At 47.3% G+C, this 18394-nt stretch overlaps 1 protein-coding gene across 2 annotated transcripts; it reads left to right on the forward strand.

Moving 5' to 3' along the window:
- Positions 1 to 229: 229 nt before the first annotated feature.
- dhx9 (DEAH (Asp-Glu-Ala-His) box helicase 9) lies at positions 230 to 11299 on the forward strand. 2 transcript variants are annotated; one of them, XM_026149138.2, is made up of 28 exons: positions 230 to 388; positions 1143 to 1297; positions 1372 to 1512; positions 1624 to 1732; positions 1867 to 2033; positions 2393 to 2541; positions 4461 to 4507; positions 4793 to 4929; positions 5010 to 5099; positions 5376 to 5537; positions 5788 to 5865; positions 5937 to 6128; positions 6320 to 6461; positions 6583 to 6665; positions 6763 to 6919; positions 7345 to 7442; positions 7521 to 7734; positions 7935 to 8029; positions 8179 to 8252; positions 8350 to 8502; positions 8579 to 8739; positions 9029 to 9140; positions 9227 to 9388; positions 9551 to 9678; positions 9756 to 9985; positions 10166 to 10281; positions 10393 to 10593; positions 10828 to 11299. In XM_026149138.2, exons 2-28 carry the CDS (start codon positions 1187 to 1189, stop codon positions 11135 to 11137), a joined length of 3819 nt encoding a protein of 1272 aa, XP_026004923.2. In that variant the 5' UTR covers positions 230 to 388; positions 1143 to 1186; the 3' UTR covers positions 11138 to 11299. The 2 variants fall into 2 exon arrangements, with proteins under 2 accessions (XP_026004923.2, XP_080148468.1); XM_080292342.1 differs by lacking the exons at positions 230 to 388; positions 1143 to 1297; positions 1372 to 1512; positions 1624 to 1732; positions 1867 to 2033 and adding an exon at positions 4272 to 4370 and having other exon boundaries at positions 2525 to 2541.
- Positions 11300 to 18394: the final 7095 nt, after the last annotated feature.

The raw sequence follows: 18394 nt of genomic DNA on the forward strand, positions 1-18394 counted from the left end.
TTATAATGGCCTGGCTTTAAAACTTTCACTGTTTTGATCATTTATACTTAACAGGCATTTATAACTATGGAGCTCAAATCTGTTTTGCTGGTGTAAAGATGACTGACCAAAGTGTTCATGAAAAGAGGAACATGGAGCACAGCTTTCATGTATTCTCTCCACTGTGTTAGAACAATAAAGGCAAAAAAAGATAGTAAAAAAAGAAGAAGAAGAAACAGAACTTGATGGAGGCCGATTCTCCCTCCGGCCTGAGGGGGCGCTGAAGCACCGGGAGTTACGTTTATTTTTAACCGAAAGTGAAGCGTAACCGGAGGAAGCCAACGCTGATAGTCTGCCGGCGCTTAGCTGCTGAAGTGTGGAGCAGCTTTTGCAATTTTCTGCCCTGGCTGTAAGTACAAATACTTCGGATTATTTTCCCCCGCATTTCTTCTTAATTTAATCATATTTTTTTGCGACGCGATGTGAGTTGAACTTCCGGTGATAAGTAGCTAGCAGGGGCCTAACGTTAGCCTGCAGTCACGCATTTATCAGAAACAATTTTTTATATAAATTGTACTGAAAGTTTAAAGATAAGTGACTTAAATTCGTGATTATAAGTCATCAATTTAATTTTACACTTTGAGGCTAATGTTAAATGCTAGCCAAACATTACAGAGTTGAATCTAATGAATGCTAACAGTGTTTTATGAAATCCAGCCCACAGTAAAAACAATCCGCTGTGCTAATGACGCTGTTATCGTTTGTATCCAGAATCACCGCAGACAGCGGGATTTATCCTAGCGGTGGGCAGTAAATGCATCCATCAAGACTGGGTTTGAGTTACTTCATTTAATTTGCATATTTATGTTGAGTAAAGTGATCCGTACAGCCATGTTTACATAAGTGAGTCACTATCAAAGATCCGTTTGTGTTCAGGCAAGACCAAAGTTCATCTTAAAAGGTGGTAAGCAGACAGCAGCAAGGCTTCTACCAGAGTTTGGCCAGTTAGTTATTGCAGTAATTTCTTAGATGTAATATTATCCGTCCTCAGTTCAGCAACATTTACTGACTTTCATCCCTCTGTGACTCCAAACCAAATGATTCACAGTAAGTGCCAGATCTAAGCTAAATATCAAGGAGTTTGACAGCAGTTTGTTTCTCAGATTAACTGGTCCACGGAAGAGAAGGACCCTCCTGTCAGTCCACCATGGCAGACATCAAGAACTTCCTGTACGCCTGGTGTGGGAAAAAGAAGCTGACTCCAAACTACGACATCCGAGCAGCGGGCAACAAAAACAGGCAGAAGTTTATGTGTGAGGTGAGCGTTCATTCTGACATCAGGGGGTTTCACTCGGTGAGGTTTTTGTTAACCTTACACCGTACTCCCTGCAGGTCCGAGTCGATAGCTTCAACTACATTGGGATGGGAAACTCCACCAATAAGAAGGACGCGCAGACCAACGCCGCCCGCGATTTTGTCAACTATCTGGTCCGAATCGGAGAGATGAACGCAGCAGAGGTCCCGGCCCTCGGGGTCAGGAAGCCGTTCCTGTTTTTCCTTCTGTTTTTTTCTGTAGAGATAAAAACTGATTGTTTCTCTCACTTTGTCTTTTTTTAAATGAGTAAGTACGTTTTCTGCCATCAGGCGAGCGCTCCCATCGCAGATCAACCTGATGCAGCTGCAGATGCTGGCTTTGGAAACCTCCCTTCTAGCGGTCCTCTACCACCTCACCTGGTAGTGAAAGCTGAGCAAGGTACCGGCAGCATGGTGGCTTTAACGACTCCAAACATCACAAGTTCTTACTTTAATGTGGTGAGGCGGGTCGGATTAAACGGGTTCAGATATTCAGCCGGCTTCTTTCTGCTTCTCCTTCTTTATTGTTCTCAGGGGACAGCAGCGTCAGTGGGCCGGTTCCAGGAGTGACCGGACTGGGTTACGCAGGAGCAGGAAACTCGGGTTGGGGCAGAGGAGGAAGTGACGGAGGAGCTCAGTGGGACCGAGGAGCCAACCTGAAGGAGTATTACGCCAAGAGAGACGAACAGGAAGCGCAGGCGGTACAAGATAATTCCAAATTACAGTGCAGTGAAAAGCATTGGTGATGTTAACATTAAGCTCCTTAACAGGAAGTAAGCTGCTCCTAAGTTACAGTCGTCCCCCTAAAGCTCAAATCTGAACCAGAACCTTGGACAGATTTACTAAACTTGGAACAACCAGCCAAGTTTACACTCCGAGGACTCTGCTTTCATGAAGAAAACTGGCACTCGGGGAATACGTTTCTACTTTTATTTTTAAACTTTGGCCATTAATAATATGCAGATGCATCATTAGAACCAGAATGAGTTCCCTTATTTGTTCTTCAGGTTTGATTTCTCTCCCTCGCTAAACAAACTCCCGCCTGTGTTTTTGTTTGCAGACTCTGGAGTCGGAGGAAGTGGATCTGAACGCTAACCTTCACGGAAACTGGACTCTGGAGAATGCCAAGGCCCGTCTGAACCAGTTCTTCCAGAAGGAGAAAACCAGTGCTGAGTATAAATACAGCCAAGTGGGACCGGACCACAACAGGTCTGGAATCTCAGAGCTTTTTAGACCGGCTGGAAATTCTAAACCAGATCCAGTCTGAGGGGTCACAGCTGGAGCCGAAACAAACGCTGATGGTGTGACTGTGATTTTAATGAGCTTCAGCTGCTTAATAATTCTCTTTAGCTGAAGAAAAATCAGAAGTATTTCCTAAAAGCAACTGTGATTTTGACCAAAGGACTTGATTTCTCCATTTGAAGAGAATTGATTGAATCTCTGCTGGAAGTGTTTGTCTTTTGTTTCCCTTCAGTTTGGATTTGGTTTGGAGTTCACAGCCGACCTTCAGCCACACACCTGTTTTATCTTGCATGTTCAGACATTCAGTTTCTGATTGTACTGATACGTTCTGATAAACGCTGCTTATTTTAGTCATTCAGCTCACAGATTCTACATAAATGTATCAAATCCATTGGAAAATACAATAATGGCAAAGATTGGCCCCGCCCCCAAAGAGCCGCTCGGCAACCAGACTGGGAAACACGAACTAATCATATTTTTGGCCTGAGCTACAGCAAAGCTTTACAACAGCTTTAGTTGTTTTCTCAGTAAAGATGGCGACGAATGAACTTAACATGGCGTTTCTTCAGTGTTGTGGGAGGAGTCAGAGATGGTGGCATCTCTAGACTGAGCTGTTGTGGAACTTTGTGCATGTGCAGGAGACGTGTGAGGGTGTAAGCTGAAAGTGTTGATCAACAGGGTGGGGGCGGGGCTTCGGCACAAATAATCGAAGCTCCGCCCGGAGAGCGAGCGCTGTCCTTGAAGTGACGGGTGGTAACGCTCAGAAGCGCCTTGAGCCGACTGTTGTTGTCATTTGGCGCTTTATAAATAAAATTTAATTGAATCTTCTTTGTAAAAAAATAAAAAAATTGCCAGTTTATGTAAAACGAGACTTGGAATTTCTGATTATTCTAAAATAATTTCCTCCAAAGAGCAGCGCGAGGGTTTTACAGGACGTGTTGATTTTATGTCCTCCCCTTCTTCTCCTGCTGTTTCCTCTTGTTTTCATCTCCTGCTTCCTTTTGATCTTTTTACATCTTTCTCTTTATTCCTGCTGCCGTCTCAGTTCTCCTGTTATTTTCCTTGTTGAATGAAATTCTTAAAGGTTATATTCTCTTTCAGCACGCACCAGCTGGGTCTCAGCTCAGCCGTCATCGTATTCCCAGACACCTGTAAACACGTCTTCTTTGTCCTCGTGCACATAAATGTGTGACAGTAGCCTGAATACGACCCAGCTGGTGTGTGTCGCGCTGCAGAGCTGACGTGTGTTGGTTGGTGGTTGATGTTCAGGACGTTCCTGTGTGTTTTTCTGCTGGACTTGCTGTAAACCCAGAGACCTCCAGAGTGTGTCGGCTACACCAGAGAGCTCTCACTGTTCGAACTGAGCGCAGACACCAGCTAACTCGCACTGAAACAAGAACAACTAGAATAACTAGAACCTGAGCCCGACAAACCCAGACTGGTTTGAGTTGATGAATTGTTGTAATGTGAGAAATGAGCTGTGATAAATGTCAGCTGGTGAATTGGGCAGGAGGTTACTTTCAGAGGCTGGAGTGAGTTTCCTGCTCCATCAAAGAACACCGAGGTGATGCCAGAACTCACAACCACACCAAAGGAAGACATGGGACAGTGTTTAGGTGCACTAAAGCTGTCCCATGGGTGCAGCTCAGGGCTTGGTGGAGTCTGGTTGTGATTTCTGGTGTCGCTGTTCACCGCAGGGCAGAGCGCAGCCAGGAGAATCAAAGCTGTTGATTGGTCTTTAAAAATCCCAAAGTCTGGCAGAAAAACATGCAGGCTTCCTCCTGAGAGTGCTGCAGGTGAGTTCAGCTCCTAAGTCTACGTGCAGTTTGATGCTTTTGTTCTAGAAACAAGGAGTGAAGCCGTGACGTTTGTCTTTGTGTCTGCAGGAGCTTCATAGCAGAGATGCAGCTTTTTGTGAAGCAGCTCGGCAGAAGTAAGACTCCAGAACATTTCCTATTAAATGCTGAAGTTGTTTTAGATGATCAGCAGTGAAAGAGGTCAGAACAGGACGCAGAGAGAGCGCTACAAACCAAAATGGCAACCACACCGGACTCTGTGCGAGCGTGCCCGAGAAGAATTCGATTTTTATTAGTCTGTTCTCGGATTAACACTGGATGGAAAAGTTACAGAAATTGTGATAAATGTGATCAGAAACCATGAAACACCAGTTGCTTTCTGTTGTTCGTGTGAGTCAAACGTTGCCGGGTTTGCTCTGCAGGGATCACTGCTCGAGAGCACGGCTCCAACAAGAAGCTGGCGGCTCAATCGTGCGCTCTGTCTCTGGTGCGACAGCTGTATCACCTGGGAGTCATCGAGGCGTACTCCGGGGTCACCAAGAAGAAGGAGGGAGAAACTGTACGTTTAAAAACAGGCAGAGACTGAACGACACATCACGCAGCTCGTTTTTAAAACAGGATTTTGTTATTTTGGCACAGTTGGAGGCGTTTGAGGTCAACGTGTCCCCAGACCTACAGCAGCAGCTGGCCTGTGTGGTCCAGGAGCTCGGAGTCAGCGTCCCCCCACCGGTGAGTCGCATGAAAGCGTTCGCACTTGCTGTTCAGTGTCTGTCAATCGAACCCACCCTTCAAAGGCAGCACGTAGCAAATAAAGCAGTGTGCTGTGACGAATCTGAAGTCTGTCGCGCTGATGTTCGTGGACGTACGCATGAAACCAGTGAAACACTCTTCAGTGCACCGGACTGCAGATGTGATGTGGTGATGCTCTTCAAAGCAAACTGTCATCGTCAGAATAAACGGAGCGTTTACATTCGATTCAGTAACATGAAGGTTTTTATGTTCCAGCCTGCAGACCCCAGCAGCCCGGTGTCTCTGGTTCAGGGGAAGCTGGCGTACTTCGAGCCGTCACAGAGGCAGACCGGAGCCGGAGTCGTCCCCTGGTCGCCGCCTCAGGTCAACTGGAACCCCTGGACCAGCAGCAACATCGACGAGGGGCCGCTGGCCTACGTGAGTCTCACGAACCCTGAAACCCTAAAGTAGGATCAGTTTGTGGCTCGTTGATCTTTATTAGCAGGTATTCAGAAATCATGTTATTAATTCGAGTCCCACAGGCTGTGCAGACACTCGGTGTCTTACAGTCATCAGAGTCGTGCAGCTCTTCCCTCTGTGCTTTGTTTTCCTGACAAAACTCTGATTTCTAAATCGGAGCGAGTCGTGGTGAAAGCCTTCCGTAAAGACCCCGTTCTAACCCCTTCAGTGCCCTCCGGAGCAGATCAGCGGCGACCTGCACGACGAGCTGCAGTACCAGCTGGAGCATGATGAAAACCTGCAGAAGGTCAGTCTCCTTTACCTTTACGTCTGCGTTGATGAAAGCGTGCCGTGAGACTTAACGATGCTGTCGTTCAGATCCTGATGGAGCGCGAGCAGCTGCCCGTCAAACAGTTTGAGGAAGAGATCATGGCGGCCATCGACAAAAGCCCTGTGGTGATCATCAGAGGAGCGACGGGCTGCGGTAAAACCACTCAGGTCCCTCAGTACATCCTGGACCGCTTCATCAAGGGGGGCCGAGCATCGGACTGCAACATCGTGGTCACGCAGGTAACGCCGAGGCGTCCTTTCACCCGCCTCGTTTACCTGAGAGCTTACAGCCTGTCTTCTGTATTGTTGATCAAGCAAACATTAAGCGGCTTTAAGCTCACTTCATTGCAGTTTGAGGTCTGATCCGTGTTTGAGCTCCGTGTGCTCCGTAAACCTCCGCACAGCAGCCCTGACCTTCTTCTTCTCTGCAGCCCAGAAGGATCAGCGCCGTGTCCGTGGCTGAGAGGGTCGCCTTTGAGAGAGCAGAGGATCTTGGGAAAAGCTGTGGCTACAGTGTCCGATTTGAGTCCGTCCTGCCTCGACCCCACGCCAGCATCCTCTTCTGCACCGTCGGTATGGAAACCACTGTGCTGCTGCCTCAGCAACTAAGCAGCGAAGCCGTGGTTACTTCGCTGGGCGGGGGAAGCGATTTGGCGGTCCGGCCGTGTAGATCTGAGTGTTTTCTGTGTTTCAGGTGTTCTTCTGCGGAAGCTGGAAGCAGGAATCAGAGGCATCAGTCACGTCATCGTCGATGAGATCCACGAGAGAGACATCAACGTGAGTTTGTTTGTTCGCTGATTTTTAGGGACTCACTGAGCCAAAAACACCCCGGGGGCTTCTGTCCATGTGTCTGACCCTCTGTGTGTCCGTGCAGACGGACTTCCTCATGGTGGTCCTCAGAGACGTGGTCCAGGCATACCCGGACGTGCGCATCATCCTCATGTCGGCCACCATCGACACCACCATGTTCAGAGAGTACTTCTTCAGCTGCCCCGTCATTGAGGTGTTTGGACGCACCTTCCCTGTCCAAGGTACCTCCGACTCACCGACCTCACCTGTGTGTGGAAACATTAAAATGATGATTGTCTGTGGACTTTCCTGTAATATAAACTGAGGATAAGCACTCATACAAGTGTTTGGTGACCCGTTAGCCGGGAGGTTTGGGTGTAATGGTGAGCGTGGTGCGTCCTGCAGGTTTTAGATCTCACCCTGGGTCAACACACCTGAATCAAATGATGAGTTGATGACCAGGCCTCTAGAGAACTTCAGGACATGTTGAGGAGGTCATTTAGCCATTTAAATCAGCTGTGTTGGATGAAGGACATCTTAAACCTGCAGGACACCGGCCCTCGAGGCCTGGAGGTCCCCTGCCCTAAACTGTTTAAGCCAATAATCAGTGTAGTAAACAGTTATTGTTATATCAGCGGGTTTGAAAAAACCTCTTCCTTGTTTTCAGAGTATTTCCTGGAGGACTCCATCCAGATGACAAAGTTTGTGCCTCCACCGATGGACCGAAAGAAGAAAGACAAAGACGAGGAGGGAGGAGACGACGACGTGAGAAACGTTTTTAAAATTCTTCTGCACTGTGACGAACGTCAGAATTACATGTGATTGTAAAACGTTTCTCCCCAGACTAACTGTAATGTGATCTGCGGGCCGGAGTATACGCCGGAGACGAAGCATTCGATGTCTCAGATCAATGAGAAGGAAACGTCCTTCGAGCTGGTGGAGGCGCTTCTGAAGTACATCGAGACGCTGCAGGTGGCCGGCGCCGTGCTCGTCTTCCTGCCCGGCTGGAACCTCATCTACTCCATGCAGAGACACCTGGAGAGCAACCCACACTTCGGTACGCGTCACACCACACAACACCAATAACGCCTTAAGTGGAGAGTCACTGCTGTGGGGACTGTTGACCGAAACACTCCCCCTGACACTGCAGTGGAAAGCAAGAGACTTCTTGGATCTTGGTTTTTAGCTGGTGTTGTGTAGCGTTGTTGCTCATCGTGCGAGAGCACTGTGAAAAATCTGGTATGCTGTGCTTTTCAGGAAGCAACCGGTACCGAATCCTGCCGCTGCACTCTCAGATACCTCGAGAGGAGCAGAGGAGGGTGTTTGAACCGGTTCCTGATGACATCAGAAAGGTCAGTGACAGGAATACATAAAAGCTTCATCCTAAATTTAACTTGTGGAATTCAAACCGTTTCAACGATGACCGACGTGGATGAGATGAAGTGTGTCTGATATGTGCTACATGCACTGAGCATGTCTGAACCACACGCTGACGTTTCAGGTCATCCTGTCCACCAACATCGCCGAGACGAGCATCACCATCAACGATGTCGTCTACGTCATCGACTCCTGCAAGTAAGTGTCGCTGCGCTCACAGGTGTAGTTTCTCTTCCTGAGGTCAGCGTCTGAGCGGGTTAGGGGTTAAAGGTCGCACTGTTTGCTGTGCTAACAGGCAGAAAGTGAAGCTGTTCACCTCCCACAACAATATGACCAACTACGCCACCGTCTGGGCCTCCAAGACCAACCTGGAGCAGAGGAAAGGTCGAGCCGGCAGAGTCCGACCGGGGTTCTGCTTCCACCTCTGCAGCCGCGCTCGATTCGACAAGTAAGGCGCGTTGATCCTCCGGCACGCCGCGGGCTGCAGCGTTTGGGTGTTAACATGTCTCTGTGTGGCTGTGCAGGTTGGAGACTCACATGACTCCAGAGATCTTCAGAACTCCGCTGCATGAAATCGCCCTGAGCATCAAACTGCTGAGACTCGGAGGCATCGGCCACTTCCTGTCTAAGGCTATCGAGCCACCGCCACTGGACGCCGTCATTGAGGCCGAACACACCTTGAAAGGTACGAAAGGCCTGGTCTGAAGGGAAACGGACTATCGGGGCTGCTGGGAACTTAGTTCTGTGTGTCTTGGTTTGTCCTCTCACAGATCTGACGCTCTGATTTATAGATTTTAAATGATCAGCCCTGCTGTGGCCTGTTTTTATGCCTGTGTTGGGGTTCTATGCCCTTTGGTCTGATTCTTGTCTGTACTTCATAAAGTTGACATGTTATGTTTTGTTTTTGAAGATCCTTTTTTTGCCGTCAGTTTCCACATGAATTATTTTCACTGTAATCTCCGTGTTTGTTGCAGAGCTGGACGCTCTGGACTCCAACGACGAGCTGACCCCTCTGGGGCGGATTCTGGCTCGGCTGCCGATCGAACCTCGGCTGGGGAAGATGATGATCATGGGCTGCATCTTCCAGTCAGTTTTTCGTCTCTCTGCTGATTTTCTGATTCTCTCAGCGTCCCGTCTTTAAATGAAATTCTCATTTTCGTGTTTCCCTCCAGCGTCGGCGATGCGATGTGCACCATCTCGGCCGCCTCCTGTTTCCCAGAGCCTTTCATCAACGAGGGGAAGCGTCTCGGCTTCGTGCACAGAAACTTTGCTGGCAGTCGTTTCTCGGATCACGTGGCGCTGCTGTCCGTGTTCCAGGCCTGGGACGACGTCAGGTCTGTGCCGCGTGCTCTTACAAATGAATAGCTAAATCAGAAAAATGGTAAACTTCACATGTAGAGCGGTAAAGTTACAAAAGACCTCTGCAACACGAGTGACAGGAGGTGTCGTTTTCTCCCTGAAACGTCTCGTTTGTGAACACTTGTTGTTCTGCTCAGGATTAACGGAGAGGAGGCGGAGAGTCGCTTCTGTGACCACAAACGTCTCAACATGTCGACTCTGAGGATGACCTGGGAGGCCAAAGTCCAGCTGAAGGAGATCCTGGTGAACTCTGGATTTCCTGAAGGTACCCGAACGCACCATCCTGACACACAAAGCTGATTGAACCGGCCGGGAGCTCACCTGCACTTTCGTTTCCCTCAGAGTGTCTCATGACGCAGATGTTCAACACGGTGGGGCCGGACAACAACCTGGACGTGGTGGTCTCTCTGCTGACCTTCGGCTCGTACCCCAACGTCTGCTACCACAAAGAGAAGAGGAAGATCCTGACCACCGAGGGGCGCAACGCCCTCATCCACAAATCCTCCGTCAACTGTCCCTTCAGCAGCCACGACATGATCTACCCGTCGCCGTTCTTCGTCTTCGGCGAGAAGGTGAAACCCAAAACTGCCACGTTCACCTTTTAACATGAATATTATTGCTTTTGTGTAAATTAACAACAGCAGGTGGTTTTTTCTGTAGGTTTTCTCACTAAATAAATTTTTAGATGAATTTACGGCCCTCGCAGCATCACAGCCAACATTTCTCTCGGGTGGGGACGTTTCTGTTTTCAGATCCGAACCAGAGCGATCTCGGCTAAAGGGATGACTCTGGTCAGTCCTCTGCAGCTGCTGCTGTTCGCCTGCAAGAAGGTGACCTCTAACGGAGAGATCGTGGAGCTCGACGACTGGTGAGTGACCGACCGACCTGCAGCTCGTCAGCACTCTCACTCACTTCCTGTTTCCTCTGAGGCACTGCGATTCGCTCTCCTCTCAGTGACCTTTCACTTTAATGATGGCAGGATCAAACTGACGATTGCTCACGAGGTGGCGGGGAACATCCTGGCTCTGCGGGCCGCCCTGGAGGCGGTGGTGGTGGAGGTGACCAAAGACCCGGAGTACATCAGACAGATGGACCAAACCAACGAGCGGCTCCTGAACGTCATCAGACACGTCTCCAAACCGTCGGCGGCCGGGCTCAACATGATGGCCACCAACCAGAGGTAACGGACGTCCTCAGACAGGAAACGCAGCCTGCCTGTTTCCTTTTTCCACATGAATGAAGGAACGTTTTAGTTCATCCTTTCAAATCGCAGATTTTTCTCCCTCTATGATGAAACTTTGATGTTTTGATCTTCTTTGGGTCTCTGCTTCATCCTGTTATTACTCACATCGCCTCTGAAAACAAACTTTAGACCTTCAAACATCTCATCTCCTCTGTTTGTGTGTCTGTGCAGGATGGGAGACGGTCCACGACCTCCGAAGATGCCGCGTTTTGATGGAGGAGGCGGCGGCGGCAGAGGTTACCAAGGAGGAGGAGGCTACAGGGGAGGATATGGAGGAGGAGGAGGGGGATACAGAGGAGGTGGAGGATATGGAGGAGGAGGAGGATACAGGGGTGGTGGAGGATATGGAGGATACAGAGGAGGCGGTGGTTATGGTGGAGGAGGAGGTGGTTATAGGGGAGGCGGAGGTGGAGGAGGAGGTGGTTACAGAGGAGGAGGTGGAGGATACAGAGGCGGCGGCGGGTACAGAGGAGGATACTAACCTTAAAAATCAGTCGCCTCGTCTTCTTCTTTCGTTTATTTTGTAAACGATTAATGTGAAATCGAGCGCCGCAGTTAAAATGATGTTTGACTGGAACCTGCTGATGTTGGTTTTTATGGTCTGTGAATGAAAACGTCTCAATAAATCTGTCCTGTTCCTTCATCGCGTTGGCTCATTCTTCCTCTTCACACATTGAAAGTCTGAAGATCCAACTCATCAGGATTAGTTTGAGTTTAAACTTAAAATTAAAAATCCCACAAGTTTGGACTCGTGTCAAACAGAAGTTATTGCTTAAAGAGTGTCCACAAAATAAAAGCAGAAACTATTTTAAATAATGCAGGTTAACTTAAAAAGGTTCTGGCTGTGAGGGCCCAGCAGGAGGCGCTGTCTCACGCTTTCTTTTTTCTAAATACTTCTGTTTTTTTAAATACATGAAGGTACAAAAGTAAAATACAGATTTTAAAAATACTTTTTTGTTAAATAAACATGAGGATAGATTAAAATTGACCACAATTAAATCACCCCACCACAGACCCATCCACCTGCAGGAGGACTGACCTGGATGGGGTGGCATCACCTCCCCGTGGGCAGGGACCCTCAGCTCCCCGTGGGCAGGGACCCTCGGCTGTTGATATGTGCTAGACATCTTCATACTCATCTCAGTCTCCTGAGAGGAGCTGGGCAGGGGTGGGTGTATGTTGGGTTTTTCTCTGATGGATAAGACCCGTCCTTTTCTTTGGCCACCTCTCGTAGCTTCTCAGTACAGTCATGGCCAAAAGTTTTGAGAATGACACAAATATTTGATATATTGAAGTAGAGCTGCACAGGGGCGGATCTAGAAGGGTGGCATGGGGTGGCAAGTGCCACCCTAAAATGATCCCTTGCCACCCCAGTTTTGCATATGACAGTGTTGTTTATTAAAATAAGACAGCATTAACATTTTGAGTGTAGTTACAGTCAGCAGTGAATATAAATGCTAAAACTGAATATATTGCATAGTGTCCCCCCCCTGCACCAGTAACAAATGGTTCAGCCCATAGCAGGACCGGCTTTTTTCTTGTTTTCAGTAGCAAGCGATGCTTATGATCGTGCCAGAGCACATTCTGAACAACACCATGGGAATTTCGCTTTTTACACAGGTGGGTGGATGTTACACTCTGGAAATGGAAGGAAGGTGAGTGTTATTAACCCTCTGTGGTCCACGGACACGCTGCACCTCCAGATCACATGACTGATGTAAGCTGACACAGCAACAAGCTGCAGCCACGCTGAGTCTCTGTTTCAGCCACATTGAAAGTTCGGACTTCAAAGTTTTTAAATTTTAATTACAGGCCAGTAAATCCAGAGTTATGATCATATATAGAAGCCACGCTTCGTTCTAAATACTGTCGTCACGTTTGTGTGTGTGTTTGTGTTTTAAGCGTTTTCTAAGGACAGCGCGAAAACCCTCTTTCCTATCGGTGGAAAAATGCACCATGTCGCCCAATTTAAAAAACAAAAGTCAACATGTGGGATTTGGTTGTTTAGGAAGAGGGAAAACTTTTGGGGGTGACGGTAACGGCAGCGAGACAGAGCGAGCGAGAGAGAGAGAGTTTAGATGTGGCAGATTTGTGACGTTTAGTGTGGAGTGTATACTTAGTGTGTTGTGTTGTGTAGTCGTTGTTTTGTTTTGTGTCACAAAGGCACATTTGCAATATAAACACTGTCACTGAGTAGAAAACCAGCGGAGTGATACAGCTGCTGTTGTCAGGCCTGCAGGTTTATCCCTGAGCTGTTCTGTCTTTTGGTGGACAAGCTTGTTTTACAGGCACACATCATTTGTGGGGCATCTTATTGCGAAACCTGATTGTTCTCTCACTTTAGTTTTAGTAATATTTTTAAATTCTTATACAAAATGAAAAAAAAAACGGCAGGTGTATTGGCTGCATTTTTAGATAAATAGCTGTATATGTTTACAAAATGTACATTTTATATTTGCATTTCAAGTTATAAACATTTGCTCAACATGTCTGTGGGTTTTTGTTTAGAGTAAAAAAAGATACTACTAGGATTTTAAGTTCTTTGTGTGATTTCAGATCAGTAATACTAATGCAGTATGTCAGTCAAAACAACTAAATTCAGTTGAGCTGAAAAGATACCAAACAAGGCAACGGGGGGGGAAATTTAACAATTTGAGGGTGAAATACAAACGTAAACTCAAAAGGAGTCAAAAATGGCCGGTTGTATTTCAGACCTCAGTGGGTTGATCCAACAAATCATGAAAAAATTAGGTTTAAATTTTTGTTCATGACAGTGCAGATTTCTGACATTTTGTGTAATTTAAGCTGTAACAATGTGACTGTTTTCTGACAAAAAACAGACTTGCATTTGTAAATGAACCGCCCCATGTTGTGTAGCTTTCTGGATTTTATACTTATTGGGCTACATATTTATTTATTATACAGGCTGTACAGTACGTAGCATCAAAACTCACATGTTTTATGTAACTAAAGTGTTTAATTATGTGGGCTACAGACAATAATTAAGTTATATGACGTGTATGCTTACTGTATTTGGATTATTTTAACCATATATAACCACCTGCATATGTGTAAGAAAAAAAGGGCTTCGATTTTGCCACCCCATTTGATTTCTTTGCCACCCTAAGAAAATTTCTCTAGATCCGCCCCTGCGGTGATTGTCCTTTGTCTTCGTCCGGGAGGGCAGGCAGTACCACCAGCCTCGCCACAGGTCGGGTGAAGGTCCAGTCCTTCACCTTGATGTCAGCAGACGTGATGTGCCCTTCGGGACTGGGGTGGACTTTGGAGATGCGACCCACGAGCCAGGAAGCGCGAGGCAGCTGAGGATCTACGATCATCACCACCAAACCTTCTGTGACATCTGCGGGGGATGACCGCCATTTCTGCTGAAGCTGCAGGTTTGGAAGGTACAGCCGGATGAATCGAGACCAGAAGTGGTCAGCCAGCACCTGGGAGTGCTTCCACCTCCGGCGACTCAGGAGCTCTTCTTTGGGGCAAGCCACTTGAGGAAGTGCTCCATCAGGCCGCCCCATCAGAAAGCAGTTGGGGGTCACTGGATCAGGATCACTGATGTCAGACGGGACATAACCTAGTGGTTTGGAGTTCAAGATGCCCTCCACCTCCACAAGGACCGTGCGGAGGACCTCTTCCAGAAGGGGTTGGGATCCTACTGTAGTGTAGAGTGCCGTCTTGACAGACCTAATCTCCCGCTCCCACACTCCCCCGAAATGAGGAGCCGCTGGTGGATTGAAGTGGAAGACAATCTTATGGGGAGCCAGGAGCTTCTGCAGGTCAGAGGTCATGGCTGCAAAAGCTGCTTGGAGTTCTCTGGCCCTGGATGACGCAGGCGACTGTCGACGTCCTGGATGAACAGGCGGGTGACTGGATGTGTTGGATCCCAAACTAAAGGATGGGAGCTGGTAAAGGCGAGATCTTCAGAGCGGCGAAGACGTCCACCTACACGGATGACCTCATTCTCGTGGTCGAACTCAGGGGATAGTGCAAGGAAACGACTGCTGCGACTGATAGATTTCCCCTGCTTAAGGAGTCGATAATTCTCAGGGAAGCTCTCCTGTTGAGCTTCTCTCAGGATGTGCATCTCTGCTCGAATATAGTCATAAGCCGATGAAGTTCCACCGCCTTTGGCCGCCCCATGCAACTGCGTAATAGCAGCTTCCAGCAGCTGTGTCCAGGTGTCATATTTGCTGAAGTTCGAGGTGGTGGGGTCAAAGGTGGTAGAAACTCCACGAAAGGTCTCTTTACGGAGCTCAGATGGGCCTGGAGGCTCAGCCAGGGTGCCACTTGGCTCTGGAGGCCACTGTTCTGGACCTAGGAGCAGGAAAGGAGGCCCTTGACTCCATCTGTTGGGTCTGGTCAGCTCGGGAAGGGACTTCCCACGGGTTATATCATCCGCAGGGTTCTGGGCTGAATCCACATAACACCAGGTGTGCGAGTGAGTTACTTCGTGGATCTCAGCCACGTGGGTACCGACGAAGACCTTGAAGTCGACCAACTTCTCTATCTCCGCCCGGTAGATCTTAACTCGTTCTGGATCTTTCTGGAGCCTTCTCTCCACACTTGTCAAACTGGGAACGACAGTGTTAGGGCTAGCTTTAAGGTGTGGCATGTTCTGGCGGCGAAGGAGGGGGGTGGCATAACGTTGGATGCCCTCGACTTCTACACGAACTGTCTTCTGCTCTAGCAGGCTAACTGCATAGTTGTCTTCTCTTGAAAGGGTAACCACCTTGCCTTCTGGCACCGGGACAACATCTACCTGCCATAACTTCTCTACATGTTTGAGTAGCTCACTCACCTGGGGAGGAATGGCGGTCGTGAAGAGGCACTGTTGTGGCAGCGAAGAGGAACCTACAGTGGGGCAAAAAAGTATTTAGCCAGCCACCGATTGTGCAAGTTCCCCCACCTAAAATGATGACAGAGGTCAGTAATTTGCACCAGAGGTACACTTCAACTGTGAGAGACAGAATGTGAAAAAAAAATCCATGAATCCACATGGTAGGATTTGTAAAGAATTTATTGGTAAATCAGGGTGGAAAATAAGTATTTGGTCAATAACAAAAATACAACTCAATGCTTTGTAACATAACCTTTGGTGGCAATAACAGAGGTCAAACGTTTACTATAGGTCTTTACCAGGTTTGCACACACAGTAGCTGGTATTTTGGCCCATTCCTCCATGCAGATCTTCTCGAGAGCAGTGATGTTTTGGGGCTGTCGCCAAGCAACACGGACTTTCAACTCACGCCACAGATTTTCTATGGGGTTGAGGTCTGGAGACTGGCTAGGCCACTCCAGGACTTTCAAATGCTTCTTACGGAGCCACTCCTTTGTTGCCCGGGCGGTGTGTTTTGGATCATTGTCATGTTGGAAGACCCAGCCTCGTTTCATCTTCAAAGTTCTCACTGATGGAAGGAGGTTTTGGCTCAAAATCTCACGATACATGGCCCCATTCATTCTGTCCTTAACACGGATCAGTCGTCCTGTCCCCTTGGCAGAAAAACAGCCCCATAGCATGATGTTTCCACCCCCATGCTTCACAGTAGGTATGGTGTTCTTGGGATGCAACTCAGTATTCTTCTTCCTCCAAACACGACGAGTTGAGTTTATACCAAAAAGTTCTACTTTGGTTTCATCTGACCACATGACATTCTCCCAATCCTCTGCTGTATCATCCATGTGCTCTCTGGCAAACTTCAGACGGGCCTGGACATGCACTGGCTTCAGCAGCGGAACACGTCTGGCACTGCGGGATTTGATTCCCTGCCGTTGTAGTGTGTTACTGATGGTGACCTTTGTTACTTTGGTCCCAGCTCTCTGCAGGTCATTCACCAGGTCCCCCCGTGTGGTTCTGGGATCTTTGCTCACCGTTCTCATGATCATTTTGACCCCACGGGATGAGATCTTGCGTGGAGCCCCAGATCGAGGGAGATTATCAGTGGTCTTGTATGTCTTCCATTTTCTGATGATTGCTCCCACAGTTGATTTTTTCACACCAAGCTGCTTGCCTATTGTAGATTCACTCTTCCCAGTCTGGTGCAGGTCTACAATACTTTTCCTGGTGTCCTTCGAAAGCTCTTTGGTCTTGGCCATGGCGGAGTTTGGAGTCTGACTGTTTGAGGCTGTGGACAGGTGTCTTTTATACAGATGATGAGTTCAAACAGGTGCCATTCATACAGGTAACGAGTGGGGGACAGAAAAGCTTTTTACAGAAGACGTTACAGGTCTGTGAGAGCCAGAGATTTTCCTTGTTTGAGGTGACCAAATACTTATTTTCCACCCTGATTTACGAATAAATTCTTTACAAATCCTACCATGTGGATTCATGGATTTTTTTTTTTCACATTCTGTCTCTCACAGTTGAAGTGTACCTCTGGTGCAAATTACTGACCTCTGTCATCATTTTAAGTGGGGGAACTTGCACAATCGGTGGCTGACTAAATACTTTTTTGCCCCACTGTACTGACCTTACTTTGAGTTTGATTCCATAAAAAGTGACAAAAACATTAGTGTCCGCTGTGTGTGGGAAGAAAACTTCTTTTTACAGCGAAAAAAACCCCTAAACTTCCAACAAGCACCGAGTAGCTACGACGTAATGGGAAACTCACAGAGAAACTCGCGGATTCTTCCACTGACCGCGGCAACCTGCACCAGGGTAAACCTCCGCCTACCCCACTCATGCTTTTACAGGTGAAAATAGAGCAACAGGACCGCTAGTGTTTGACTTTATTTATTTTCTGCTGTGTTTTACTTGCATCTATTTGAAAGACTGAGTGTAAACACAAAATATTTTATTTTATGTGCTGGAATGTGCAGAAAATAGGTTTCAATGTTAAACTAATTTCTTCCAGTCAGAGAATGTTGCATATAATTAAATGTTTACTTGATGCATAAAGTTAAAAGATTAAAACTAATAAACAAGTTTTAAAAAGAGACTTTTCCATTTGATTACATTTTGTATGATGATTATGTAGAAAAAGTAGAATTGGGCTGAAAGATCTATCACTTTATCACCTGTTCAGGTTGTAAATCGTGTTTTTAAAAAGTAACTAAGTAATTAATTACTTTTGAAAATAAGTAATCAGTAAAGTAACGGGATTACTTTGTTGGGGAAGTAATCAGTAATTAGTTACTGATTACTTTTTTCAAGTAACTTGACCAATACTGGAAATCACGCAGCGTGTTGGTGCCTTGAAAGCTAAGCACAAATGAATAGTTTGAAAAGGTAACTTCACAGCTTAATACAGAAAACTGACAGGTTCAGCAGATTTGGACAAGTGAGAAAAATGTTGGAAATGTTTGAACGGAGTGTTTTTTAATCTGTTGAGTCGCATGAATCACCAGCAGAGGGCGCTGTCTCACTTACATCGTCTGGGTTTTTATATACTTGGACCAAAAAAAGAGAGTTTTAAAAAAGAGCGAGAGGCATGGGGACAGATGTTGAGGTAAAATAAATGCTGATTAAAATTAAATGTATAAATAAATTCGTTCACTCACGGGCGGTTTACTAACGCCACCCTGCTGTTGCCTGATTGGACCTCGTTTACCTTCAGAGTCTTCACGGCTCTGACTCAACGTGGAGCTGCAAACATTCCTCTGATTCTGGTCTGATATGACGTAATCATGACATCATCACGCAGCTGCTGCAGCTTTGTCTTCCCATCCAGATGCTCGGTTTGTGCTTCAGAAGGTCTCTACGTGCCTAAATGCACTGAGCTGCCAC

This window comes from Astatotilapia calliptera, chromosome 18 (genome assembly GCF_964374335.1).
Source record: "Astatotilapia calliptera chromosome 18, fAstCal68.1, whole genome shotgun sequence".
In the NCBI taxonomy this organism is placed as follows: domain Eukaryota; kingdom Metazoa; phylum Chordata; class Actinopteri; order Cichliformes; family Cichlidae; genus Astatotilapia; species Astatotilapia calliptera.

Excerpts from the sequence above, each read along its gene's own strand:
- dhx9 (XM_026149138.2), top strand. The coding sequence starts at position 1,187 with ATGGCAGACATCAAGAACTTCCTGTACGCCTGGTGTGGGAAAAAGAAG. Across the intron at positions 9,679-9,755 it reads GAACTCTGGATTTCCTGAAG|AGTGTCTCATGACGCAGATG; the intron begins GTACCCGAACGC and ends CGTTTCCCTCAG. Across the intron at positions 10,594-10,827 it reads ATGATGGCCACCAACCAGAG|GATGGGAGACGGTCCACGAC; the intron begins GTAACGGACGTC and ends GTGTCTGTGCAG.